The sequence below is a fragment of the Amphiprion ocellaris genome, chromosome 23 (assembly GCF_022539595.1).
Source record: "Amphiprion ocellaris isolate individual 3 ecotype Okinawa chromosome 23, ASM2253959v1, whole genome shotgun sequence".
NCBI lineage: Eukaryota > Metazoa > Chordata > Actinopteri > Pomacentridae > Amphiprion > Amphiprion ocellaris.
In genome coordinates this window covers 24,741,944-24,769,531 of record NC_072788.1, presented here as the reverse complement: position 1 = coordinate 24,769,531, position 27,588 = coordinate 24,741,944, and the positions used below count along the sequence as shown (strand labels likewise).

The window sequence follows — 27,588 nt, the reverse complement described above, 5'->3', positions numbered from 1 at the left end:
CCAAGAAGACTCATGGCTGTACTAGCTCAAAAGGCTGCTTCTACTCAATACTGAGTAAAGGGTCTGAATACTTATGACTGTGTGATATTTCAGTTTTTCTTTTTTAATAAATTTGCAAAAATTTCTACATTTCTGTTTTTTTCTGTCAAGATAGGGTGCTGAGTGTACATTAATGAGAAATAAAATGAACTTTTTTGATTTTAGCAAATGGCTGCAATGAAACAAAGAGTGAAAAATTTAAAGGGGTCTGAATACTTTCCCTACCCACTGTATCTGAGTCAGTGTTTCATGGAAGTTTCCTCCCTACTTGACCTTCTTGTGACTGCATGATGAACAGTTTGATGAAATATAGTTCTGCCAGGAAACTGTGATGAAAGAGTTTTTGTCTAACTACGAAACTTTCCATATTTGAATCACTTTGCAGGTCATTTCTAACAAGACATCACTTTGGCAACTTACACCAAGATAATCCTTTCATGTGTCACAGATTTCCTGAAATCCTGACGTTTAAAATGCAAAAGGAGGTTTTTATCAATCCAAATATGACCTCGGTTGTATTCATGTCCATAACAGAAATCTGAAAATTGGATAAAATAGTTCTAATTAGTTAATATTTTGGAGTTAAATTTCTTTATTTTTATCTCTTACTCACTCTGTATATTAGAAAATACCTTCAACGAACAGAAAATCTCAATTTTTGACATGTTTTTATGAGTAAAATGTTCTATAAATCTGACTGCGAATGATATAAGAACAAAACTTTCTGTGAAAATGTGCAGATGGGAATAAAAATTGACATTTTGTTGTTTAAATGGTGCAGAAGTGGAGATTTGTGGCTAAGAGTCTGAAAAAATGTGTTTCTGATGAAAATCTACAGACGTAAAGACACAAAGTGCAGTCAAATAAACACCTAGTGTGTATTTTGGACGTTTTTCCACAATAAAAGACATTTTATAGAAGCTAATCTATGAACATGAAACAAGGCTTTTGTCTTTAGATGTTAGACAGTTTCTCAATAAGCTCCGTGGAACTTTACTGGAACTTCAGTGGCAAAAAGAGCAGTTGCTTCACCCATAATTCTGAGATGAATTGGTTAATGAAATGAGCCTCTGTTTCCTTCTTTCGCTTCATTCTCAGCAGCCATTTCCATGAAATGGCGTCAAGTTCTTGTGGTTTCTCATCGCAAGACCTAGACAGTTATTTCACCAGATCCTGAGGTGTTTGATAACAACGAGGCTCAGTGCCAAAGAAAACCAGAAGTGGAGGAGGAAACGGTAGGGTAAAGATCTGTTGTTTCATGTTTAATCTTGTTATTTCACCAGAAGCTTGACAATGTCCTGTTTTTCTACTATAAATTAGTTTATAGATGTTATTTTTAGGGGCAGCTTTGACAGGTTCCTGTCACATTTTTATTCACTGTTTGGTTCATTTTTCAATCTGAAGTCCTGCAGCTCTACAGAAACAGAAAAACCACAAAGTCGGAGACAGAACTCACAAATCAACCGGTGTTAGTGGAAAAACAGAACCTGGTTTATTGTTGGACAAAAATGGTGTCTTTTGTATGCTTTTTAATTATCAGCCTGATGTAATGTAGCATGGAATATGTACATAAACTGTAGAAAACAAAGAAACCTTTAAACTCATCCAGAAGTGTTAATTTCTTAGAATTTCTCTTCTTGAATTCATTCCGTAAATCCTGGATGCTTTCATGGGCCTCTTACAATAAATGTAAAAGATGTTAAAACATGTTTAATTTATTTTCTCTTCCTCTTCATTCCTCTAAAGCTGGAGAAAAAATGCACAAAATGACTGCGATGGATGTGAACTGGAGACTCTGTGAGTGTTTTCCAGCCAACAGAATGTTCTTTTACTGGTATTTGCAGCTTTGATTCTCCTTGAAGTCTTTCATTTTGTCTCAGGGTGAATGTAAAACCCTGAAGTTGCACATTTCCTCTGGTCAGTTCCTCCCCGTCTGCGGTTTAAAAGCCATTGAAGAATTTACTAGTTCTGCTTTTTTCGGCCTCGGTTTCATCACCGTGTGATGAAATAAGAAGAGGTCAAACTTTTTACTGGACTTTCCTAAGGATTCAAGATTAACTGTATTATTTTGCTGCTTGTTAAATTACAGAAAATGTCCAGTTGAAACATAGAAGATAAGCATTCATTTATAGATTCCCTTAAGTTTGACTTAATTGACACTGTTTTATTTTTACTTTTCTGTTCAAATCTGCAAAAAACCCTGTAGAATTGTTTTACAGGCATTTGCCTTTATTTCAAATTTACATGATGAATGTTAAAGACTGAAATAAAGTGAAAACAAACAAAAAATGAAAATTTAAGTGTTGATTGTTTAAAAAAATCTGCATTTTTATCAAAAAATTCATTCTTTTGGTGTTTGACCATAAAATCACAGTTTTTTACTCTTTTAATCGACAAAAATATCATTGTTTTAAAGGCATTTGCCATTATTATAAAAGAAAATTATAAATATCCAAGGTTGAAAAATGGAAAATAGTTTTTCATTAATTGTAATCTCATAGATTTTTATTGTTAATTATGGATAGTATCCAGTAAAATCAAGGAAAAATCTGTAAATTTAAGTGTCGACTGTGAAAAAAATCTGCATTCTTAACAAATAATTGACATTTTTAGAGTGTTTGACCATAAAATTCCTGTTTTTACTTTTCTTAATCTACAAAAATACAATTGTTTTAAAGGTATTTATTTATTTAAATTAAAATTATGAATATCAACATTTTTTTTTATTTTGCTGATCTTATAGATTTAGTGTATTTTTTTTTATTACAGGAAATGATAATAATAATAATAATAATAATAATATAAAATCAAAAGAACAATGTGTGAATTTACGTGCAGATAATGTTGCAAATATGTAGTTATTTTATAGCATGTGACCATAAAATGAGAGTTTCTGTATTTAAATTTGTTCAATTTTTATGTAAATGTCGTTATCCTACCCCCTCCCTTTTTTTTTTTTTTTTTTTTAACATGACAGTATTTCATGAATTTTAGCGTGTTTTTTTCTGGTGTTTCACATTTTCATGATTTCTTTTTACGAGATTTTTTGTGCAAAAAAACTGAAAGTCTAAGATTCGTTTCCCACTAGTTGTGGTACTACTGCAGTCATTGATGTAGTATTTATCTGCTGTGCTGCCTCCAGCTGCTGTCGCTGTGCTGCTGCTCTCTCTGCTCCACATCACTGCAGCTGTCAGCCTGAAGCAACATCTGGCCGACTGTCTGGAGGACAAAGACTACGAGGAGCTGCTGCAGACGGTGAAAACCGGCCTTCCACACATCCACAAAGGTCATCATGTAGTTGTAGTTGGAGCCGGCATGGCTGGACTGACGGCCGCCAAGCTGCTGCAAGACGCCGGACACAGAGTACGTACATGCAACAGCTTCAACGCTTGCTGGGATGTCACATGTTCTTGGAGCTTCACTGTGAAAATACATTCTGTTGAAAAGCATTCACACATTTTCACATCAACTAGGTGCTTTTAGTTTCCGTCCACAAGTTTCTGGTTTATCTTTGACTCCTCTGGACAGAATTGTTTTAGTTCAACTAAAGTTCCACAGAGCATGATACTGCCGCCACCATGCTTGGTGGTAGGTTTGGTGTTCTTGGGGTTTTAGGTCTCACCTTCTCTTCTCCAAACATATTTATACTCAGTTTTTCTTCCATCTGACCACAGAACTTTCCTCCAGAAGATCCTTTCTTTGTCCATGTGATCAGCAGCAAACTTGAGTGGAACTTTAAGGTTCTGCTTCTAGAGGAAGAACTTCCTTCTCCATGAATCCTCTCAGCTCATGTTGATGTAGAACACTGTGGACACTGACAGCTGTGTTCCAGCAACTTATCATTCATTCAGATCTGCTTTCTGATGATTCTTGCTTGACTCTTGATCATCCTGACCAATTGTCTCTCAGCAGCAGGTGATAGTTTGTGTTTTCTTCCAGTAACACAACTGGACCATGAACTTTATTCTGACAAACAGATGATTTTGGATCAAATGACTTTCTGACTTGTTCAAGTCAATGATTTTCTTTTTCAGATCTTTTCTGAGATCCGCAGACTTTGAGTTTGTTTGAGTATGAAAAGTGTATCAAATATTTAAATTTGCTCAGAGGAGTCAACAGCTGTAGTCAATCATGATCAATCAGTGGAAAATTAAAAGGTCATGCCACTGAGAAGATTTGATTAACACAACTCTCTACATCACCAAACCTGATAATTCAAGGTGCTGTATGTATATTTTTGAGCTTTTGTCACATTTCCAGAAAAGCTACAAAAAAATCTAGAAAAGAATCAAAATGATTCATTGATTTTGTTTGTACAGTTTGACTTGTGTTCCAGTCAACAAACAGTACTTAGCATTTCTCAATACATTTTTTTTTTTTGGCTTTAAATGTTGAAATGTATCAAATCATAACAGCACCGTTGCCCCACAGTCATCTGGGACTTTTGAGCAGCTTCTTACTTTGTGTTGTTGGTAATGCAGCATATAAATGTGCAAGAAAACCTGGCAATTGGTAAAAACTCTTGGTAGAAGTTGTGCTCTTACTCTTGTGTTTGTATTTATGTGTTTAAACTAAGGTAACTATAGCGGAGGCCAGTGGTCGTGTTGGTGGACGAGTGGAAACGTACAGGAATGAAGACGAGGGCTGGTACGCTGAACTGGGGGCCATGAGGATCCCAAGTTCTCATCTGTAAGTGCAAGATTCACTTATTATTACTTTCTTTTGATAATGTATAATGCAGAAGCCACATGAAACACATAACAGATTTTGATGCAGCTGATTTGAAAGCATGACATTCAGACCTGGATATGACTGGTGTGGAAGTTCAGCGAGAATGAAGAGGCAAACACACAGAGAGACACAATGGAGACTCAGATGATTTAGGTTGCTATGAAGGTTTCCTGATATCAGGAGAAGTGACACCAACAGAGCAGCAGGACATGCAAACAACGCCAGCATCAGTTCTGAGGATTCTCTCTGATCTTTGGGTTTATATTGTAGGTGGTAGAAGATCAGATTTAGATTACAGACCAACATGGAGACAACTAGTCTGCTTAGTCATGTCAGAATAGACAATATCTAACTTTGACCAGAGCAGAGAATCCTGGCATGTCTTCCTCCTACAGCGTCTGTCTGTCTGAAGATGATTTGGGATGACGTCAGCTTACAGCTGCAAAGAAATACCGTAGAAAGGGGAAGGAGTCATTTTTCCTTCTCAACGACAAAATGAACAGTCAGTGAATAATGAAAATGGAGCTTCATGGAATCCAAAGTCTCTGAAATGAACAGTAAAACTGTTGCAATGGTTGCATAGTTGAGCAGAAGAATTCCTTTCTAGTCTGTTTACATGCTGCATTCTCCCCTCAAAATATGGCTCAATGTAATAATATTAGATGGAATTTAGAAAATTTTAAATAATTATGTACTACATGTGCCACCGTTAGGCCTCAGAGGGATCCTTTTTCTTTAACTGTCTTGCTTCACAACCTTAATCCGCCACTGTTGCTTCTTTCACAGCATCGTTCGCTGGTTTGCTGAACAGCTGGGGGTCGAGCTAAATGAATTCATCATGGACGACAACAACACCTTCTACCGGGTTAACGGGCTGCTGAAGAGGACGTACATGGTGAAAGATAATCCTGACATCCTCCAGTACAATGTGCTACCGAGCGAGAAAAACAAGTCGGCAGACGATCTGCTGCAGCTCGCTTTACAGAAGGTATGTAAGAAAAGGAAATGTAGGCAGGATTGAGTCAAAGGAACTTTATATTACCGTGTAATAAGTTAAGACAAACACCAGTTTATCATCAGCGTAGAGGAGTTGCAGCTAAGTCAACAAATGACAGAAAGCTTCATGTGATTATTTTGTGCAGGGAAATTCACTAATCATGGAGACTGAAATCAGCTTTAAAAACTGATCTCAGGCTTGCTTCAACTTTAGTGCTGCAAAGACAAAAAACAGGATATGTTTCCTCACAACTGTAACTACACTGAAGGCATCACACCAACATCTTTTAATTATGTCACTTTCCATGGTGTGGAAAACAGATCAACATGGAGACTTCAGCTACAAGCACCTCCAGAACTTCCTGTTTCCTGTGAGAAAGATACATGTGGTCAGCTAATTGTAGAAGTTAAAATGACTTATCGCGTCATTGCAGTTTCCTTTAATTGCAAAATTCCCTAGAAGACCGTAGAGTGTTTTTTTTATGATCATGTGATTTCACTGGTTGCTGTAAGTTGCATAATTTCTTGAGAAGATGAATAACGAAACCAGACCTGTTTTAAATTTCAAGGCAGATTTGGCTACACAGTCGTCTCGTATCACCACAGCACTGTATTAGCATTAGAGAATGATCTGACTGCACCTCACTATCATTCTGGTATAGAGGGACAAGTAAGCTCTGCATTGTTTGTATTCCTTTAGACCAATTCCAACTGTCCTAGGGGATTCTAAGCTTAGAATGCAGCAATGGTGCCCCAGCAACTCAGTGATGGTGAAAATGTTTCAGTGGAACAGGTACATGCAGCTGTTTTTAAACAAGAGCTGTTTTTATAGTGGATAATTCACCAAAAGAATCAAGCGTGTCAGCTTCATTGCTCAGTTCAAATCCTCAGGTAACTTGTCATTTATAGCAAGAAGTTGTTTCCCACACCAGAAAGGATTTTGACGATGGTAGAAAAGATATCAGAATGGGGAGGGAAAAGCTACTGTAACCTGTACCCAAAGACTATATCTAGTGAGTCAGACTAGAAGCTGAGTTAAACGTTTATGGTTCGTTGCTGACAGATTTCAGAGCTGACTTTGGGACCACTCTCAATGATTTAACTGAATTCATCCACCAATGTGAATCTTTGCTTTGTTTTTTGCAGGTGAAGGATGAAGTGGAGGCTAACGGCTGTTGGGCAACGTTGAAAAAATATGACCATTATTCTGTGAAGGTAAAGCACAACGTGAGCTCATGAAATACATTATGTGAATTGCTTCTGATAGATTAGAAATAACGTGAATTTTCCATTTGAAGCCGAGGAGTAACTGGAATCAGAAACAGTACGTCTTGGTTCCTGCATACATCCTAACATGGCACTTACAAATAGTGAAATGTGTATGTAAATCAAGTGCTAAAATATAATATCGGGCAAAAAAACACACACACATACACAAAAACTTGTGTCCCATGTCCTTGTATTTGTCCTGTTACTTACTTTGTTTTATTTCTATGATATGAAATGTCACACAAATACCAAAATATTAGAACAGACTGAGCAATTTGTGGAGAGAAACCAAAGCTAACAGCTGCTGAAACGTTCCACTTCCTCATGAGTGTCCATTAGTACATGAATCTTTATGTTTGAAAGTGTGACATTTTCTCCAAAGTATTTTGCTTGTACAAATTTTCAAGACTTCTCTCTGAGCAAACCTGACTGCACAACGTGGGACTTTGCTTGTTTAATAGGAGTATCTGAAAGAAGAAGGAGGTCTGAGTCCAGAAGCCATTAGGATGATTGGAGAGCTGCTGAATGAGCAGAGCCTCATGTACACAGCGCTGAGTGAGATGATCTATGACCAAACTGACATCAGTGACAACATCATGTAAGGCCAGACTACTATTTAACATAGTTTGTCTTTTACAGAAGAGTTAAAAAATGTAAAGCCTTTCTACACAGGAAAAGAACAGACTTTATTCAATCATGAACATTGTGCCAAATTGTCCACTTCTTTGCAGATGACACAGTTCCATACATCTTTGGGTGCATCAGCTGTTGATTGATTTCTCAAGAACCCCAGTACATTTAAAAGAACAGAATTCAGTCAAACAGTAGTTGAGGAAATTCTGCAAATTGTCCACTTCTTTGCAGATGATAGAGAAGACAGAGATATAACGTGTCCTAGCTTGTCTCATTAGATAGATGCTGGATTCCAGATATGAACACAGCTTTGACTCTGACAGCCGAGATCTTATCTCTGCAGGCAAAATGATACAAACTGACAAAAACATGACAAAAAAATTGACAAAAAAACAAAAGAACAAAAACAAAAGTACACAATGTTATTGGAGAGTCTAGTTTTGGTATGACAGAGTCAACCTCATATTCTATCTGTTGTACAGGATTTATCTGGTTATATAAAACACAACAATAACATTCTAGATTTGCAGTAAATTACTGGCTACCACAGCTGCTTTTAAGTTTACAGAAAGTTATGTTATAGTGCGGTAAGAGCAGATATTTGTCTTTGTTTTGAAGATACCATGAAGTTACCGGTGGCTCCGACCATCTCCCCAGAGCTTTTCTCGATGTCCTCAATGCCACTATTCTCCTGAACTCCAAGGTCAAGCGTATTAGCCAATCACGAGGAGGCATCACTGTATCATACCAGAAAGGTGAAGAGTCTTCTCTGACCGATCTTTCTGCCGATGCTGTCCTAGTAACAACCACAGCCAAAGCAGCCCTCTTCATAGAGTTTGAACCACCTCTGTCCATCAAAAAGATGGAGGCTCTGAGGGCGGTCCACTACGACAGCTCCACTAAGGTTCTTCTCACCTTCAAGGAGAAGTTCTGGAAGGAAGACGGCATCCAAGGAGGGAAGAGCATCACCGATGGGCCGTCTCGCTACATCTACTACCCCAGCCACAGCTTCCCAGACAATGACACCGTCGGTGTCCTCCTGGCTTCCTACACCTGGTCCGATGACTCCCTCCTCTTCAGTGGCGCGAGCGACCAAGACCTCAAAGAGCTGGTTCTGAGAGATCTGGTGCAGATCCACGGTGAGAAGGTCAGGGATCTGTGCACCAGCGTGTTGGTGAAGAGGTGGAGCACGGATCCCTACAGCCTGGGCGCCTTCGCTCTCTTCACGCCCTTCCAACACTTAGAATACGCCAAGGAGCTCTTCAGACATGAAGGCAGAGTTCACTTTGCTGGAGAACACACAGCCTTCCCTCATGCTTGGATCGAGACGTCTATGAAATCTGCAATCAGGGCTGCGACCAACATCAACAAGGCAGTGCTGTGGAAATCAGAGTTGGTGCGAGATGAGCTTTAGAATCTGAGTGTTGCAGTAGTGATTAAAAGAAATTAATTATATGGAAAATTAATCAGTAAAATCTGAATGTGAAATGTTTGTTTCTTAATCATTTGACCCAGAAAAATGTAACTCGTTTCTACACCTGCTACTAGCTGCATTTACCTTTTGCTATAAATGTGTTTTTTGATTAACTTTAAAAAATAACTTAAGACAGTTTCTCATTGTTTTATTATTTTTAGTTTAAAATGTTCTGAGAATGTTCTGCAGAGATCTTCTAATGTTTTCAGCAGGACGTTTTCTTTTAGCTCTCAGAATGTTCCTCTCAAAGGTAGCAAAAACTAAAGAAAATGTCTGGTGGAAACATTGTTAGACTGTTGTGCACTAACATTCTCAAACGTTCTTTGTTGTTCACTACCACTGTGGAACATTCTGGGAACATTTTATAAATTCTGTAATGTGTTCTCTCAATAACATCCATAAAACGTTCTCAGAACAGTAGAGGAACTGTACTGTCCTGTCATCTGAGGTCACAGAAGCATCTTTTAAACAACTTTTTAAATGTTGCAGTGATGAAAACATTCTTAACACGCTCTTTGAACATTTGATTTAAAAACATTTTCTTAAAAACAATGCTAGAACATGTACTTAATGTTAGATGACTGTTGTGGGAATGTTACATAACAGCTGGATTCTTAAGCTGAGGTTTCAGGCCGCTGATTTTAAAAGTTGGAAAATGAATTCATATTTTATTAAATAAAGGTGTTTTTCAAAATAAAGGACACTTCCTGGCAGGTCTTTCTGAGTTGGGTCCTTCACTATTTATTGTATTCTTTGTCAAACAGCCAATTGTGTAGTAAATGGGGCGGGGCTTGTTACACTTTTAACTAAGAAAATGGAGGAAAAATTTCTGGGGAAGAGTCATATTTTAACTCAAAGTGGAGCCATCCAACGTGGTGATATTTTCCTCAACCCAAACACGCAGATTTGGTGCCAAAGTTGAATCAAACAGCAAGTGAATGCTGAAAAAAACATCTCAGAATAATGGTCCCACAAACTGAAATCTTTTTTTGAATTGGAAGACTTTATTATGATTACGACTCATATGTTTTTAGGACAACGTTGGGAGAACACAGTTCAGTTGAATAGAAAACCCATTTTTAGGAGCTAGTGTTGACGATGCACAGATCTGGAAGAACAGCTTCATCTAGATGTTGAGTCCTAGCTGCTGGTGGGTAACCATGACGACAGAAACCTCTGGCCCTTATCCCACCATATAAGAGGCCAGTGAGAGGCATGGCAGAGCAACACTTTATTATCAGTCACTGAACATGTCTTTGGGTGAAGAACACCTGCTTCACATGCATTTTTTAGCAGCACTTGAAGCACATCTGCAAGTTGTTGTGAATGTGATAAAGCTTATCTTGAATTCTCTGATTAAAATCCAACCAACATATGAAAATTCCAGATCTGTTGTATTTTAAGGCTGTTAAACTAAGCTAGCTAATGATTTGAAGGCATTAGCATTCACAGCACACCAGTTTATTTACATTAAAATGCATATTGCATTATTGGCAGCAGTGTCTCTTTGTAGTGGTGTCTCACAGTCTTGTACCTGTGTGTTGGATGAACCCAGCATCCACTAATTTACATTCCCATACAACTAAACTGCATTCTCAAATATGTTTTGAAGGGAATGTAATCTTATTTTGAAATAAACATGATTCGTGACCGTTGACAAAAGTGACAAAGACTATATTAGGATGCATGAGGAGTTCAAATACTAAAAGTATGTGGTTAGGTATTAAAAAAATCACACTTTTAAAGACTCTTTTTCATGGTAGACGTTCTGTTATGGTTTGGGATCAAAATTACTTCATTTTAAATAGCAGAGATACATTAATTACAAACAGAATGCAGTTTAGTTGTGTAGTTGTGTAGGATGTTGTGTAGACTGGGCTGCAGGTATAAACACCACTTTCTAAGAACTTTCTCTGAAGGAAAGACTCAGTTTTTGTGTATTTTAAAGGGTCCACAGCAGTGTTTAGGCAGAATTTGTTTCAACCACATTCCAAAAATGTGCTTGAAGGATCCTTCCTTTGCTTTGTGGAACAGTTTAGGCATCAGAACTTCCCTGCTAGGTTGTTAATTCACTCATAGTGTTGCACCAATGTAAGTATTTTTTTTGTACATGAACACATACATTTTTCATCAAATCGCAATTTTCTATCATTTAAAATTGTTCAGACTCCCCATGTGCCTCTGGGAAACTGCAGAAATAGCTTTATTAGAATAACTGAAAAGTCTTAGAGAAAAGTTTCTGCAAATCAGTGAGAAGGACTGAGTTATAGCACAGTCGGATTCATGTATAATTTTGTTTCAGTTTGATGAAGGATTTTATCCACAGCTGTGAAATAAAATTAGCAAGCACTACATTAACATAACAGACTTGTTTACAATCACCAAAATGACAACTGGTTCAAAAATAACCTAAAACCTGACGCAAAAACTGTTCAAAATTAGTTCAAACTGGTCAAAAATGACAGAAATCTGTTTAAAGTTATTTAAAAAGTCTCCACAATAACAATTCTGTGCTTAAATTAGCTAAAAAATATCTATCATTATGTTTTAAATGTTTACTGCATTCTTTCAAGATAAAAGTGTATTGTTTCAACACCAAATGCTCTGCTGGAGTTGATGGTGAAATAACTTTTCTTACTTATAATCAATATCAATCCCAGACATAAAGTGTTGCACACTGAGGATATGCAGCTGTGAGAAAGATAAATGTGGTCATTAAATTAGAGAAGTTACAATAACTTATTGCCTCATTGCAGCTTCCTTTTTGGCAAAATTGCCTCATGTGCTGTTACTGGTTGCTGTAAGTTAGATAATTTCATGAGAATACGAATAATGAAACCAGAATAAGAGCCTGATTTTAAAAAAAAACCACACACACAAAGGCTGGTCAGGTGGGAACAAACGTCCAGTATTGCAGCGAAGCGTCGTATTTAAGAGGCTTCACTTCCACGTCAGCTCACAGCGGCGTCTGATACTTGAGAGGTAGGAAACTTTTTCGCTCTGTACATATGAAAGAATTCATGTTTTCTCTTGTTTATTATCTTTTGTGTGCTTCACAAAACATTTTAGTCTGCAGGAGACTGTGACAAGAATGTTAATGCAAAAGCAGCTACAAAAAACAAACATATATTCATTTTGTCTGGGCCACTTACATTAGTTTTTGTTTTTTTTTAAATGATGCTGTTGAACACCAATTCAAAAGCAAAGTCTGATTTTCATTATTTAATTTTCAGTAAATTTTATTTATTATTGTTTTTGTCAGTTTCAAGTTACTTCAGTGACCACTGTGGGTTTTCTTTCTTTAATGGAAGGGAACCAACTATTTTGTCCACAGAAAAGAGGAGCTGCAGTAGTAGAAAAGTAAAATATAATAACAGAAACATAAAATGAAGAGGTTTAATGTGAGATACTGTTATTTATACCACAACAGAAGTTGCTGTTTGATGATTCTCAACTTCTGGATAGTTGTTGTTAAAAATAATTCTGCATTTCGACCACATTGAATGGAAATCACAAGTCAAATGCACCAAAGTGAATTTTAAAAGCTCACATACTATAAATTTTATTACCTTTTATAATGTTTCTAGTTCGTTTCTGGGTAAACAGGGAAACGTCCAAATGACTGGCAGGTTCATGTACAAAAAACAACTTTAATTGAAACAAACTTTTCAGCGCTACAAAGACAGGTAAGCAAACACAAACCTGGTGAACATGAGGACAGAACAGGAGATAAAGGAAAACACAGGACTGTAAATACAGCAGGGAGTAAAAGACAAGAAGATGATTCATAACAGGAGGTGAAACAGATCGATGCATTCAAAAAGAAGTAATTCAGAAAAAATAAAGAAGAAAGGCAGTTTTAAAATAAAATAGGAAGTAACTGAAGAGGCACATGAAATATAAACACACAACAAACACAAAAACAGAGACACAAAGAAGACAGAAACAGAATAAAACTGCCATCCAGAAGCTGAGACCAAAACATTGTGTGTCTTCTTCCTCCTCAGTCCACCAAACAAAGGCTCCCCGGTGAGATGGATCCACATGTGGTGAAATGGAAATTATGTGAGTATTTTTGCACCAATATTGTGTTTAAACAAAGTTTTAAAACTCGTGTTTGGCTATTCAACCTTAAAGATGTTTTAAAGTCTTAAAGACGTTTGTGTACACAACCAGTCAAAAGGTTGGACACACCGTCTCATTCAATGGGTTACATTTAATTATTTTATACATTGTAGATTAATACTGAATACATCAAAACTATAAAAGAATACAAATGGAATTATGTTGTAAACAAAAATGTTAATCTTCAGTACAAATAAATACACAAATAAATAAAAACTGCTGAATGAAAAGGTGTTTATACATGTACTAAAACATATGCAACATATTTTTCTACTTACATAAAATCTATGCAAAATTAATGTGAGTATTTCCATAAAAGAATCTGTGCAATAATGTTGTTTCTGTGACTAGATCGATAGATAGATAGATAGATAGACTATAGATAGATAGATATAGATAGATAGATAGACTATAGATAGATAGATAGATAGATAGATAGATATAGATAGATAGATAGACTATAGATAGATAGATAGATAGATAGATATAGATGAATAGACTATAGATAGATAGATAGATAGATAGATAGATAGATAGATAGATAGATAGATAGATAGATAGATAGATAGATAGATAGACTATAGATAGATAGATATAGATAGATAGATAGACTATAGATAGATAGATAGATAGATAGATAGATATAGATGAATAGACTATAGATAGATAGATAGATAGATAGATAGATAGATAGATAGATAGATATATAGATATATAGATAGATAGATAGATAGATAGATAGATAGATAGATATATATATAGATAGATAGATAGATAGATAGATAGATAGATAGATAGATAGATAGATAGACTATAGATAGATAGATAGATAGATATAGATAGATAGATAGACTATAGATAGATAGATAGATAGATAGATAGATAGATAGATAGATAGATAGATAGATAGATAGACTATAGATAGATAGATATAGATAGATAGATAGACTATAGATAGATAGATAGATAGATAGATAGATAGATATAGATGAATAGACTATAGATAGATAGATAGATAGATAGATAGATAGATAGATAGATAGATAGATAGATAGATAGATAGATAGATAGATAGATAGACTATAGATAGATAGATAGATAGATAGATATAGATAGATAGATAGACTATAGATAGATAGATAGATAGATAGATAGATAGATAGATAGATAGATAGATAGATAGATAGATAGACTATAGATAGATAGATAGACTATAGATAGATAGATAGATAGATAGATAGATACATAGATAGATAGATAGATAGATATAGATAGATAGATAGACTATAGATAGATAGATAGATAGACTATAGATAGATAGATAGATAGATAGATAGATAGATAGATAGATAGATAGATAGATAGATAGATAGATAGATAGATAGATAGACTATAGATAGATAGATAGATAGATAGATAGATAGATAGCTAGATATAGATAGATAGATAGACTATAGATAGATAGATAGATAGATAGATAGATAGATAGATAGATAGATAGACTATAGATAGATAGATAGATAGATAGATAGATAGATAGATAGATAGATAGATAGATAGATAGATAGATAGATAGACTATAGATAGATAGATAGATAGATAGATAGACTATAGATAGATAGATAGATAGATAGATAGACTATAGATAGATAGATAGATAGATAGATAGATAGATAGATAGATAGATAGATAGATAGATAGATAGATAGATAGATAGATAGATAGATGGAGTATAGATAGATAGAGTATAGATAGATGGAGTATAGATAGATAGATACTTTTTTAAGGGAAATTCAAGTGTTCAGCAGCTTACATACAACATAAAATAACAAAAAGGCAGGTTAGAGTCATTAACAATAAAGGTTACTATATACTCTGAAAATCTTGCTGTACAATACTATACTATAAAAATAAAACAATTCTAATTTTAAAATCTATAGAATACTAAATGAAATCAAAATTCAATATACAGTATTTACACATGCTAGTACTTTGGTATATCTTGACTTATTTTGGTATTTTTTTTATTTTCCATGACATTCTCTCAATGTTTGTACTTTCTTTGCTGCTGTAACAAATTTCCATCATCCATCCATCCATCCATCCATCCATCCATCCATCCATCCATCCATCCATCCATCCATCCATTCATCCATCTGATTTTTACTGTGTTAACTCTGCAAAACAAACCAAAATGTTATTAGAAATATTTGGTGTGAAATACAGTCAATTACAGATAAATGAAATCACAGAATAAAAACAAAACAAAACATGTAAACATCACCTTATTGCCAGATTTTCATTGGTTTTCTGGGCTGAATTTGGTACTGCAGTCATTGATGTAGTATTTATCTGCTGTGCTGCCTCCAGCTGCTGTCGCTGTGCTGCTGCTCTCTCTGCTCCACATCACTGCAGCTGTCAGCCTGAAGCAACATCTGGCCGACTGTCTGGAGGACAAAGACTACGAGGAGCTGCTGCAGACGGTGAAAACCGGCCTTCCACACATCCACAAAGGTCATCATGTAGTTGTAGTTGGAGCCGGCATGGCTGGACTGACGGCCGCCAAGCTGCTGCAAGACGCCGGACACAGAGTACGTACATGCAACAGCTTCAACGCTTGCTGGGATGTCACATGTTCTTGGAGCTATGCAAATATAGTGGCAATAGTAGCAATATTATGTAATTTTCAGATACTTTTACTTTAAAATTGCATTGAGACGCTTGTTGCTAAGCAGTTTATTTACCTGTCTGAGCAAGGTGACCATAGTGGAGGCTAGTGGTCGTGTTGGAGGACGGGTGGAAACCTACAGGAATAAAAAGGAAGGCTGGTACGTCGAAATGGGAGCAATGAGGATCCCCAGTTTTCACCAGTAAGTAAAAATGTATCTTCAGTTTCTAAGTTCTTCTTCTACAGCATCACCTAAATTACTTTCTGCTTTTGTTTATTTAGTCAAAATGTTATGCTGCTTCAACTCCTAGTTGATTCTGGGCATTATTTTTCCCCTGTTCCAGTCACATTTTCCCTCAATTTTCCTCAATTGTCTGTCTAGGAAGGTACTTACAATGGACAGTTTTAGTGATTTTGAGCAATTTTAATCCAGCCTCTCCAGACTTTTCCGCTCTACTCGTCTATTCAACGGTAGCTTCTTCAGAAAGCAAACCTGACTGACCTTTTGGTTTTTCCATTCACAAACACCCTTTCAAGTATCGTCCGTTGGTTTGCCAAAGATCTGGGGGTGAAGATGAATAAATTCATCATGGATGACCACAACACCTTCTACCTGATTCATGGGCTGCGGAAGAGAACATATTCGGTGAAAGCGAACCCCAACATCCTCCAGTACAATGTGCTACCAAGTGAGAAACACAAGTCGGCCGACGATCTGCTGCAGCTCGCTTTGCAGAAGGTATGTAAGAAAAAGAAACGTAGGCAGGATTGAGTCAAAGGATCTGCAAATTTATATTACCGTGTAATAAGTTAACCCTTTAAGCGCCAAAGTCGCAAAATTGTGACCAGCAACATTGCTGAACATAACAAGCTATAGCTGTAAATATGGTGCCTCATGTAGTTAGTACTTTACACCAGGAGATGGCGGACATCTGGAACTTCAATCTGAGCATCATTTGTGGGCATATTTTCATTCAAAGTTTTGGAGTTGATAGAGTTTGAAACCTGTCCCCCGGATGAGGAGACGAGGAAGTAGTGGTTGCAGTCGGAGCGTAACAGAGAGTGAATTTTAGCAAGAGAAAACTCACCATTCTGAGAGGTCTGTTCACCGTTGATGAAGTACTTCGTCAAGTAGTGGCTGACTCTGATTCTGAAGAGGAATATTCACCCTCTGATGAAGACGTTCAGTTGTCCAGTGAGACAGAAAGTGATGCTGCATCTGTGCATAACGGCAGCGAGTCGGTGCACCATGACAGTCCACAAGCAGCACATACTGGAGCCCATGCTTTGCTTCACCATGTCCAGGGTGGCAGGAAGGGACATGGTGGGTGTAGCAGGGGTGGCAGGAGGAGACGTGGTGGGTGTAGCGGGGGTGGCAGGAGGGGACATGGTGGGTGTAGCGGGGTGGCAGGAGGGGACATGGTGGGTGTAGCGGGGTGGCAGGAGGGGACGTGGTGGGTGTAGCGGGGGTGGCAGGAGGGGACATGGTGGGTGTAGCGGGGTGGTAGGAGGGGACATGGTTGGTGTAGCGGGGTGGCAGGAGGTCACGTGGTGGGTGTAACGGGGGTGGCAGGAGGGGACGTGGTAGGTGTAGCGGGGGTGGCAGGAGGAGACGTGGTGGGTGTAGCGGGGTGGCAGGAGGGGACGTGGTGGGTGTAGCGGGGGGTGGCAGGAGGGGACGTGGTGGGTGTAGCGGGGGTGGTAGGAGGGGACATGGTTGGTGTAGCGGGGTGGCAGGAGGTCACGTGGTGGGGTGTAACGGGGGTGGCAGGAGGGGACGTGGTGGGTGTAGCAGGGGTGGCAGGAGGGGACGTGGTGGGTGTAACGGGGGTGGCAGGAGGGGACGTGGTGGGTGTAGCGGGGGTGGCAGGAGGGGACGTGGTGGGTGTAGCGGGGGTGGCAGGAGGGAGACGTGGTGGGTGTAGCGGGGGTGGCAGGAGGGGACGTGGTGGGTGTAGCGGGGGTGGCAGGAGGGGACGTGGTGGGTGTAGCGGGGGTGGCAGGAGGGGACGTGGTGGGTGTAGCGGGGGTGGCAGGAGGGGACGTGGTGGGTGTAGCGGGGGTGGCAGGAGGGGACGTGGTGGGTGTAGCGGTGGTGGCAGGAGGGGACGTGGTGGGTGTAGCGGGGGTGGCAGGAGGGGACGTGGTGGGTGTAGCGGGGGGTGGCAGGAGGAGACGTGGTGGGTGTAGCGGGGGTGGCAGGAGGGGACGTGGTGGGTGTAGCGGGGGTGGCAGGAGGGGACGTGGTGGGTGTAACGGGGGTAGGCAGGAGAGACTATAGATAGATAGCTAGATAGATAGATATAGATAGATAGATAGACTATAGATAGATAGATAGATAGATAGACTATAGATAGATAGATAGATAGATAGACTATAGATAGATAGATAGATAGATAGATAGATATAGATAGATAGATAGACTATAGATAGATAGATAGATAGATAGATAGATAGATAGATAGATAGATAGATAGATAGATAGATAGATAGATAGACTATAGATAGATAGATAGACTATAGATAGATAGATAGATAGATAGATAGATATAGATAGATAGATAGACTATAGATAGATAGATAGATAGATAGATAGATAGATAGATAGATAGATAGATAGATAGATAGACTATAGATAGATAGATAGATAGATAGATAGATAGATAGATAGATAGATAGATAGATAGATAGACTATAGATAGATAGATAGACTATAGATAGATAGATAGATAGATAGATAGATAGATAGATATAGATAGATAGATAGACTATAGATAGATAGATAGATAGATAGATAGATAGATAGATAGATAGATAGATAGATAGATAGATAGATAGATAGATAGATATATAGATAGACTATAGATAGATAGATAGATAGATAGATAGATAGATAGATAGATAGACTATAGATAGATAGATAGATAGATAGATAGATAGATATAGATAGATAGATAGATAGATAGATAGACTATAGATAGATAGATAGATAGATAGATATAGATAGATAGATAGATAGACTATAGATAGATAGATAGATAGATAGATAGATAGATAGATAGATAGATAGATAGACTATAGATAGATAGATAGATAGATAGATAGATAGACTATAGATAGATAGATAGATAGATAGATAGATAGATAGATAGATAGATAGATAGATAGATAGATAGATAGATAGATAGATAGATAGATAGATAGATAGATAGATGGAGTATAGATAGATAGAGTATAGATAGATGGAGTATAGATAGATAGATACTTTTTTAAGGGAAATTCAAGTGTTCAGCAGCTTACATACAACATAAAATAACAAAAAGGCAGGTTAGAGTCATTAACAATAAAGGTTACTATATACTCTGAAAATCTTGCTGTACAATACTATACTATAAAAATAAAACAATTCTAATTTTAAAATCTATAGAATACTAAATGAAATCAAAATTCAATATACAGTATTTACACATGCTAGTACTTTGGTATATCTTGACTTATTTTGGTATATTTTTTTTATTTTCCATGACATTCTCTCAATGTTTGTACTTTGCTGCTGTAACAAATTTCCATCATCCATCCATCCATCCATCCATCCATCCATCCATCCATCCATCCATCCATCCATCCATCCATCCATCCATCCATTCATCCATCTGATTTTTACTGTGTTAACTCTGCAAAACAAACCAAAATGTTATTAGAAATATTTGGTGTGAAATACAGTCAATTACAGATAAATGAAATCACAGAATAAAAACAAAACAAAACATGTAAACATCACCTTGTTGCCAGATTTTCATTGGTTTTCTGGGCTGAATTTGGTACTGCAGTCATTGATGTAGTATTTATCTGCTGTGCTGCCTCCAGCTGCTGTCGCTGTGCTGCTGCTCTCTCTGCTCCACATCACTGCAGCTGTCAGCCTGAAGCAACATCTGGCCGACTGTCTGGAGGACAAAGACTACGAGGAGCTGCTGCAGACGGTGAAAACCGGCCTTCCACACATCCACAAAGGTCATCATGTAGTTGTAGTTGGAGCCGGCATGGCTGGACTGACGGCCGCCAAGCTGCTGCAAGACGCCGGACACAGAGTACGTACATGCAACAGCTTCAACGCTTGCTGGGATGTCACATGTTCTTGGAGCTATGCAAATATAGTGGCAATAGTAGCAATATTATGTAATTTTCAGATACTTTTACTTTAAAATTGCATTGAGACGCTTGTTGCTAAGCAGTTTATTTACCTGTCTGAGCAAGGTGACCATAGTGGAGGCTAGTGGTCGTGTTGGAGGACGGGTGGAAACCTACAGGAATAAAAAGGAAGGCTGGTACGTCGAAATGGGAGCAATGAGGATCCCCAGTTTTCACCAGTAAGTAAAAATGTATCTTCAGTTTCTAAGTTCTTCTTCTACAGCATCACCTAAATTACTTTCTGCTTTTGTTTATTTAGTCAAAATGTTATGCTGCTTCAACTCCTAGTTGATTCTGGGCATTATTTTTCCCCTGTTCCAGTCACATTTTCCCTCAATTTTCCTCAATTGTCTGTCTAGGAAGGTACTTACAATGGACAGTTTTAGTGATTTTGAGCAATTTTAATCCAGCCTCTCCAGACTTTTCCGCTCTACTCGTCTATCCAACGGTAGCTTCTTCAGAAAGCAAACCTGACTGACCTTTTGGTTTTTCCATTCACAAACACCCTTTCAAGTATCGTCCGTTGGTTTGCCAAAGATCTGGGGGTGAAGATGAATAAATTCATCATGGATGACCACAACACCTTCTACCTGATTCATGGGCTGCGGAAGAGAACATATTCGGTGAAAGCGAACCCCAACATCCTCCAGTACAATGTGCTACCAAGTGAGAAATACAAGTCGGCCGACGATCTGCTGCAGCTCGCTTTGCAGAAGGTATGTAAGAAAAAGAAACGTAGGCAGGATTGAGTCAAAGGATCTGCAAATTTATATTACCGTGTAATAAGTTAACCCTTTAAGCGCCAAAGTCGCAAAATTGTGACCAGCAACATTGCTGAACATAACAAGCTATAGCTGTAAATATGGTGCCTCATGTAGTTAGTACTTTACACCAGGAGATGGCGGACATCTGGAACTTCAATCTGAGCATCATTTGTGGGCATATTTTCATTCAAAGTTTTGGAGTTGATAGAGTTTGAAACCTGTCCCCCGGATGAGGAGACGAGGAAGTAGTGGTTGCAGTCGGAGCGTAACAGAGAGTGAATTTTAGCAAGAGAAAACTCACCATTCTGAAAGGTCTGTTCACCGTTGATGAAGTACTTCGTCAAGTAGTGGCTGACTCTGATTCTGAAGAGGAATATTCACCCTCTGATGAAGACGTTCAGTGGGGTGGCAGGAGGGGACGTGGTGGGTGTAGCGGGGGTGGCAGGAGGGGACGTGGTGGGTGTAGCGGGGGGTGGCAGGAGGGGACGTGGTGGGTGTAGCGGGGGTGGCAGGAGGAGACGTGGTGGGTGTAGCGGGGGTGGCAGGAGGGGACGTGGTGGGTGTAGCGGGGGTGGCAGGAGGGGACATGGTGGGTGTAACGGGGGTGGCAGGAGGGGACGTGGTGGGTGTAGCAGGGGGTGGCAGGAGGGGACATGGTGGGTGTAACGGGGGTGGCAGGAGGAGACGTGGTGGGTGTAGCAGGGGGGTGGCAGGAGGAGACGTGGTGGGTGTAGCGGGGGTGGCAGGAGGGGACGTGGTGGGTGTAGCGGGGGTGGCAGGAGGGGACGTGGTGGGTGTAGCGGGGGTGGCAGGAGGGGACGTGGTGGGTGTAGCGGGGGTGGCAGGAGGGGACGTGGTGGGTGTAGCGGGGGTGGCAGGAGGGGACGTGGTGGGTGGAGCAGGGGGTGGCAGGAGGAGACGTGGTAGGTGTAGCGGGGGTGGCAGGAGGAGACGTGGTGGGTGTAGCGGGGGTGGCAGGAGGGGACGTGGTGGGTGTAGCGGGGGTGGCAGGAGGGGACGTGGTGGGTGTAGCGGGGGTGGCAGGAGGGGACGTGGTGGGTGTAGCGGGGGTGGCAGGAGGGGACGTGGTGGGTGTAGCGGGGGTGGCAGGAGGGGACGTGGTGGGTGTAGCAGGGGTGGCAGGAGGGGACGTGGTGGGTGTAACGGGGGTGGCAGGAGGGGACGTGGTGGGTGTAGCAGGGGTGGCAGGAGGGGACGTGGTGGGTGTAGCGGGGGTGGCAGGAGGAGACGTGGTGGGTGTAGCGGGGGTGGCAGGAGGGGACGTGGTGGGTGTAGCGGGGGTGGCAGGAGGGGACGTGGTGGGTGTAGCGGGGGTGGCAGGAGGGGATGTGGTGGGTGTAGCGGGGGTGGCAGGAGGGGACGTGGTGGGTGTAGCGGTGGTGGCAGGAGGGGACGTGGTGGGTGTAACGGGGTAGCAGGAGGGGACGTGGTGGGTGTAGCGGGGGTGACAGGAGGGGACGTGGTGGGGTGTAGCAGGGGGTGGCAGGAGGGGACGTGGTGGGTGTAGCGGGGGTGGCAGGAGGGGACGTGGTGGGTGTAGCAGGGGGTGGCAGGAGGGGACGTGGTGGGTGTAGCGGGGGTGGCAGGAGGGGACGTGGTGGGTGTAGCGGGGGTGGCAGGAGGGGACGTGGTGGGTGTAGCGGGGGTGGCAGGAGGGGACGTGGTGGGTGTAGCAGGGGGTGGCAGGAGGGGACGTGGTGGGTGTAGCGGGGGTGGCAGGAGGGGATGTGGTGGGTGTAACGGGGGTGGCAGGAGGGGACGTGGTGGGTGTAGCAGGGGTGGCAGGAGGGGACGTGGTGGGTGTAGCAGGGGGTGGCAGGAGGGGACGTGGTGGGTGTAGCGGGGGTGGCAGGAGGGGACGTGGTGGGTGTAGCGGGGGTGGCAGGAGGGGACGTGGTGGGTGTAACGGGGGTGGCAGGAGGAGACGTGGTGGGTGTAGCGGGGGTGGCAGGAGGAGACGTGGTGGGTGTAGCAGGGGGTGGCAGGAGGGGACGTGGTGGGTGTAGCAGGGGTGGCAGGAGGAGACGTGGTGGGTGTAACGGGGGTGGCAGGAGGGGACGTGGTGGGTGTAACGGGGGTGGTCAAAACACCGCTAATGGTGAGGTGGGTAGTGGGGATGCAAAGAAACACAGAAATAGCGGCAAAATTCTCCTGAAAACATCATCAAGAATGCAGTTTAGTTGTACAGAAATGTAGTTTTGTGGAGGCTGGGTTGCAAGCAGACATTTTATTCCTGAGTTGCTTCTGTAGAAATCTCACTGGAATCGTTGTTTGGAATCTGGTTGTCCAGATCTTCTCAAATCAGTTTCTAAAAAAACAGGTTTGGATGAGCTTTCTGAACAAGGCATAAATGGTTCTCTAGTTTATACTGCAGAAAACTTGAAATTGTAAAAGATCTTTTCTCCAGGTGAAAGATTACGTTGAAGCTCATGGCTGCAGAGCTGCGCTGAAGAAATATGACCACTATACTCTGAAGGTAAACCACAATGTAATGTGCAAACAGTACAACTTTTTTTTGCTGTTCAGTTTCTTGAAGATTCATCTAAAAATACACACTGTATAGAACATTGCTTCTGGTTCTACAGGAATACCTGAAAACGGAAGGTGGGTTGAGTGCAGAAGCAGTAAGGATGATCGGAGATTTGCTCAACGAACAGAGCCTCATGCATTTAGCTCTGACTGACGTGATCTACCTCCAGAGCGACGTCAGCGACAAAACCACGTAAGATTTGTCATTTAGCACCTTAGGAACCCCAAAACCCACCCAAATTACACCATTTATCCGAGCCAGGACACAGCTACAGTTGTTTTGTTCCAGAAATGTTCTGAGAAAGTTCTCCAGAGTTGTCCTAATGTTCTTACCGGGAAGTTTTCTTTCAGCTCCCAGAACGTTCCTCCTAAAGATAAGATAACTAAAGAAGTTCTGAAGATGTTTAGCGGCAGCACTGTTAGACTGTTGTACCCGAAAAAAATGAATGTTGCAGTGAGAACGTTCTCACTTTGTTTCCACGTACCACTGTGAAACATTTGGGAGAATATTTTATAGAAGAATGCGTTCCCTCCACAACATCCCCAACACATCCATAAAACACTACAGACACAATGTTCCACCTTTGTAAATATACCATAGCACAGGAACGTCTTATAAAGAACGTTCTGTCCTTTGAGGTCTCAAAGACATTTTTAAAAAGTTGTTTTAAATGCTACTTTGAGGAGATCCTTTGTTTGTTATTGCTGGTGAAGGGACTCTATAGAAAGAACTTTTTATAATGTGTTGCCTCAATAGAAAGGAAAAATGCTCTACTATTAATACACATTACAGGAACATTCTATAAAGTTGCATGTACAGAGCATTCTGTGATCTGAGGTCTTGAGAACATTTTTTTGATGTTCTTTTGAGAATGTTCTACCTTTGTTTAATATATCACATTTTAGAAATGTCTTATGAAGAACATTCTGGTATCAGAAGTCTCAAACACAGTGAAAACATTTTTTAGATATAGATATAGATAGATTTAGATTCGTCCTGATATACTAACTCAACAGTTCAGCAGTCAGACTCAGATTCCCTCTGGAATATCTGAGGTTGACCTCTAGAGGCCAGATCATTCTAGAGGCCATGGTCTTCTGCACTTCATTGTCATTTTAGCTCTAAGGTGAAAAACAAAGAGGCTCTGGTGGACAAACTGTGATTAATTTGCTTGATTTAACAACAAAAAAATCTGTCTCCTGTTTTTAAAGGTATGATGAAATAAATGGGGGGTCAGATCTCCTCCCCAACGCTTTTCTCACTGTGCTTGATGTCCCGATCCTCCTCAACTCCAAGGTCAAACGCATCAACCATTCCCACAAGGGTGTGACTGTGTGGTATCAGGCAGGTGACCAGTCCGATTTGACGGCTCTTTCTGCCGATGCTGTCCTAGTAACAACCACAGCCAGAGCAGCCCTCTTCATAGAGTTTGAACCACTTCTGTCCATCAAAAAGATGGAGGCTCTGAGGGCGGTCCATTATGAAAGCTCCACTAAAATCATCCTCACCTTCAAGGAGAAGTTCTGGAAGGACGATGGAATCCAAGGAGGGAAGAGCATCACCGATGGGCCGTCTCGCTACATCTACTACCCCAGCCACAGTTTCCCAGACAATGACACCATTGGTGTCCTCCTGGCTTCCTACACCTGGTCTGATGACTCCCTCCTCTTCAACGGTGCGAGCGACAAAGACCTCAAAGAGCTGGTTCTGAGAGATCTGGTGCAGATCCACGGTGAGAAGGTCAGGGATCTGTGCACCGGCGTGTTGGTGAAGAGGTGGAGCACGGATCCCTACAGCCTGGGCGCCTTCACTGTCTTCACGCCCTTCCAACACTTAGAATATGCCAAGGAGCTCTTCAGACATGAAGGCAGAGTTCACTTTGCTGGAGAACACACAGCCTTCCCTCATGCTTGGATCGAGACGTCTATGAAATCTGCAATCAGGGCTGCGACCAACATCAACAAGGCTGCACACAAGGAGTCGGCCAGAGTTGACCACCAAGATGAGCTCTAAGGTCCTGAGTCTGCATTCTGTGGCAACCTGAGTATTGTTCTGAAATGTTGAGTTCATCTTTGCACCTTTGCTCAGTTGAGAGGCTGTTACTATTTTCATTTTCCAAGCCCAATCTTAATATCAGTGCCAATCACAGGCATTTTGCAGCGATATGTATCAGCACAAACCTAATCCTGATTCTGTTTTCATGCAAAAACAAGCAGTGACGATGAAACGGCTGTAAAATGTTCGATCCAGATGCAGGTTTGCTGGCCTTGTTTATTTCAGCTTAGTACATTGTAGTCTTTGTCACGGTGCTCCTTTACTACCTAAACTCCCAACGCAAAAATACCTGCTCTCCCTGGTCTCTGCAGTATTAAACAGTAAGAGGCTCTGCTTGGTGGCGCAAACCAACTACTACAGCTGATCTGTAACACTTGAAGTGTGTATTATGTCAGAAAATGATATCATCATAGTAGTTGTAAATGTCTCGGAGATAACTTGTGCCGTCTTCAACCAGCAGTCTAAAACTCAGCACAGTTTATTAGCTATAATATATGACATAGAAAGCTGTAAAACTTCACATTTCTGAAGCTTGAACGTGCAAATGTTTGAAATTTCTGCTTGAAAAACATTAAAGTTGTTGCTGAATGTTGTCTTTTGATCAGTTAATCTTGAGACTAAGCTTGATGATGATGATTCTACCACCATGCGGCTCTAATCCTCACCATGCCGGTGGTTTCAGAGCACTGAAGAGCCGAGTTTACCAACTTACACCACTAATGTTCCTGCAAGCCCAGGGTTATTGTTATTTCTTTTTAGATTATCCAATTGACCATTAAATTTTCTTTCCTCTTTGAATATTATTTCGACTCAAAAATCAAGTAAAACTCTGATTCACCCAAAATGAACAAACATTTCTGGTGTTAAAATCATGCCCAGTGTGGTTGTACTTCACATTATTGTCTCTAACATTAAATACAGTTTTGTCTCCTAGATGAGACCTTCGTAAGATATCACACAATAAAACTTATGACACTATGATCTTTGAAAACGTAGAAATCTTTTATTCGATATTTTAGAGAATGTTTTACAGAAGTAGAAGAAGGTAAGTGACACTATAATAAATAGCGCAAGAGCTGTGCGCCAAAACATACATGCAAAAAATTATTTGGTCATACATATACAAAAATCTTGTAAATTTAAATTTAATCCCTCTGAACAACCTTGTAACGTAACTACACCCTAAGATCAAATGAGATTGCTGTGGAATGTGAAAAGAAAATGATAAATAGACCTCTGTCTCTGGTTTGAGTTGCCTCCCTTTGTGAAACGGAAACCTCTGAGTTTCCCTCATTTCAGGGTTAACAAACTCAGAGTTTTCACTAAACCTGCTTCGTGAAACGGACCCCTGGTATGATTCCCCTGTTCGTTTTCCTTACAGCAGATGTTTCCCCAATCTGCATCATGTCAGGGTGGCAGTTTCATTGTCGGTGCAGCTTCAAACTCTGCCCACAAGAGGTGCTGGTTAGCTGATGTGACATCTTCCTCTACATTCCAAAGACATTAAGATATGTTGACTATAACTTGCATCATAGTTTTCTGTTAAATTGAGAAAAGCTGGACAGTTTCAATAATTTGGGTCCACAGTGCTCAACAGAATTCTGGTAGGATTGCCTTCTATGCAGATGACAAGATTGTGTTCTTTTGTGACTCTAAATCAAAAAGTTCTGAGACCGTTTGTGGTTCAAATGCACAGGCCATGTGCAACGGGAATGATCATGAATCAGAATGTCACATGATCACACTATCAACATCAGGACCTGTGTTTCAGATATTTTTATGACCACTTGCAATTTTTAACTTGCATTTTCACAAAAGAAAGTTTCGACAGTCACTTCAAGAGAATGACTGTGATGAACTTAACAAATGAAATCTCTTGATTTTTCTCTTGTAGATTTTTTTTCTTCTTCTAGGTGTTTTGGAGGTTGGATTTATTTCCAGTTTGCCTGTTTCTTTTACTCTGTTTATTACCACTAATATAGCCTATACTACCACCATCTGATGTCACTATGCAACCTAGTGAAATTTCAACTGCCACTAAAATCAGCTACATTCATATTTCTTTCCAGTCTAATAGCCCAAAAGCATAATATGT

The 27,588-nt window shown here is 40.3% G+C and overlaps 2 protein-coding genes across 3 annotated transcripts; both read left to right on the top strand.

Annotated features, from left to right (window-relative positions):
* Window positions 1-1,198: 1,198 nt before the first annotated feature.
* Window positions 1,199-9,845, top strand: LOC111571215 (L-amino-acid oxidase-like). The gene is made up of 8 exons (XM_055007915.1): window positions 1,199-1,274; window positions 1,786-1,836; window positions 3,182-3,402; window positions 4,616-4,728; window positions 5,557-5,758; window positions 6,913-6,981; window positions 7,497-7,633; window positions 8,287-9,845. The coding sequence occupies exons 2-8, from the start codon at window positions 1,797-1,799 to the stop codon at window positions 9,080-9,082; spliced, it is 1,578 nt and encodes a 525-aa protein (XP_054863890.1). The 5' UTR covers window positions 1,199-1,274; window positions 1,786-1,796; the 3' UTR covers window positions 9,083-9,845.
* Window positions 9,846-11,992: 2,147 nt separating this feature from the next.
* On the top strand, window positions 11,993-26,081 carry LOC111585379 (L-amino-acid oxidase-like). Of its 2 annotated transcripts, XM_055007916.1 has the most exons (8): window positions 11,993-12,124; window positions 13,150-13,207; window positions 15,638-15,858; window positions 16,025-16,137; window positions 16,473-16,674; window positions 23,316-23,384; window positions 23,494-23,630; window positions 24,650-26,081. In XM_055007916.1, the coding sequence occupies exons 2-8, from the start codon at window positions 13,177-13,179 to the stop codon at window positions 25,449-25,451; spliced, it is 1,575 nt and encodes a 524-aa protein (XP_054863891.1). In that variant the 5' UTR covers window positions 11,993-12,124; window positions 13,150-13,176; the 3' UTR covers window positions 25,452-26,081. The 2 variants fall into 2 exon arrangements, with proteins under 2 accessions (XP_054863891.1, XP_054863892.1); XM_055007917.1 differs by lacking the exons at window positions 11,993-12,124; window positions 13,150-13,207; window positions 15,638-15,858; window positions 16,025-16,137; window positions 16,473-16,674 and adding exons at window positions 19,748-20,023; window positions 20,190-20,302; window positions 20,638-20,839.
* Window positions 26,082-27,588: the final 1,507 nt, after the last annotated feature.

Coding starts and splice junctions, on each gene's coding strand:
- LOC111585379 (XM_055007916.1), top strand. CDS start 13,177: ATGGATCCACATGTGGTGAAATGGAAATTAT. Junction 13,208..15,637: donor TGTGGTGAAATGGAAATTAT/GTGAGTATTTTT, acceptor TGCTGCCTCCAG/CTGCTGTCGCTGTGCTGCTG. Junction 23,385..23,493: donor ATGACCACTATACTCTGAAG/GTAAACCACAAT, acceptor CTGGTTCTACAG/GAATACCTGAAAACGGAAGG.
- LOC111571215 (XM_055007915.1), top strand. CDS start 1,797: ATGCACAAAATGACTGCGATGGATGTGAACTGGAGACTCT. Junction 1,837..3,181: donor GGATGTGAACTGGAGACTCT/GTGAGTGTTTTC, acceptor TGCTGCCTCCAG/CTGCTGTCGCTGTGCTGCTG. Junction 4,729..5,556: donor AGGATCCCAAGTTCTCATCT/GTAAGTGCAAGA, acceptor CTTCTTTCACAG/CATCGTTCGCTGGTTTGCTG.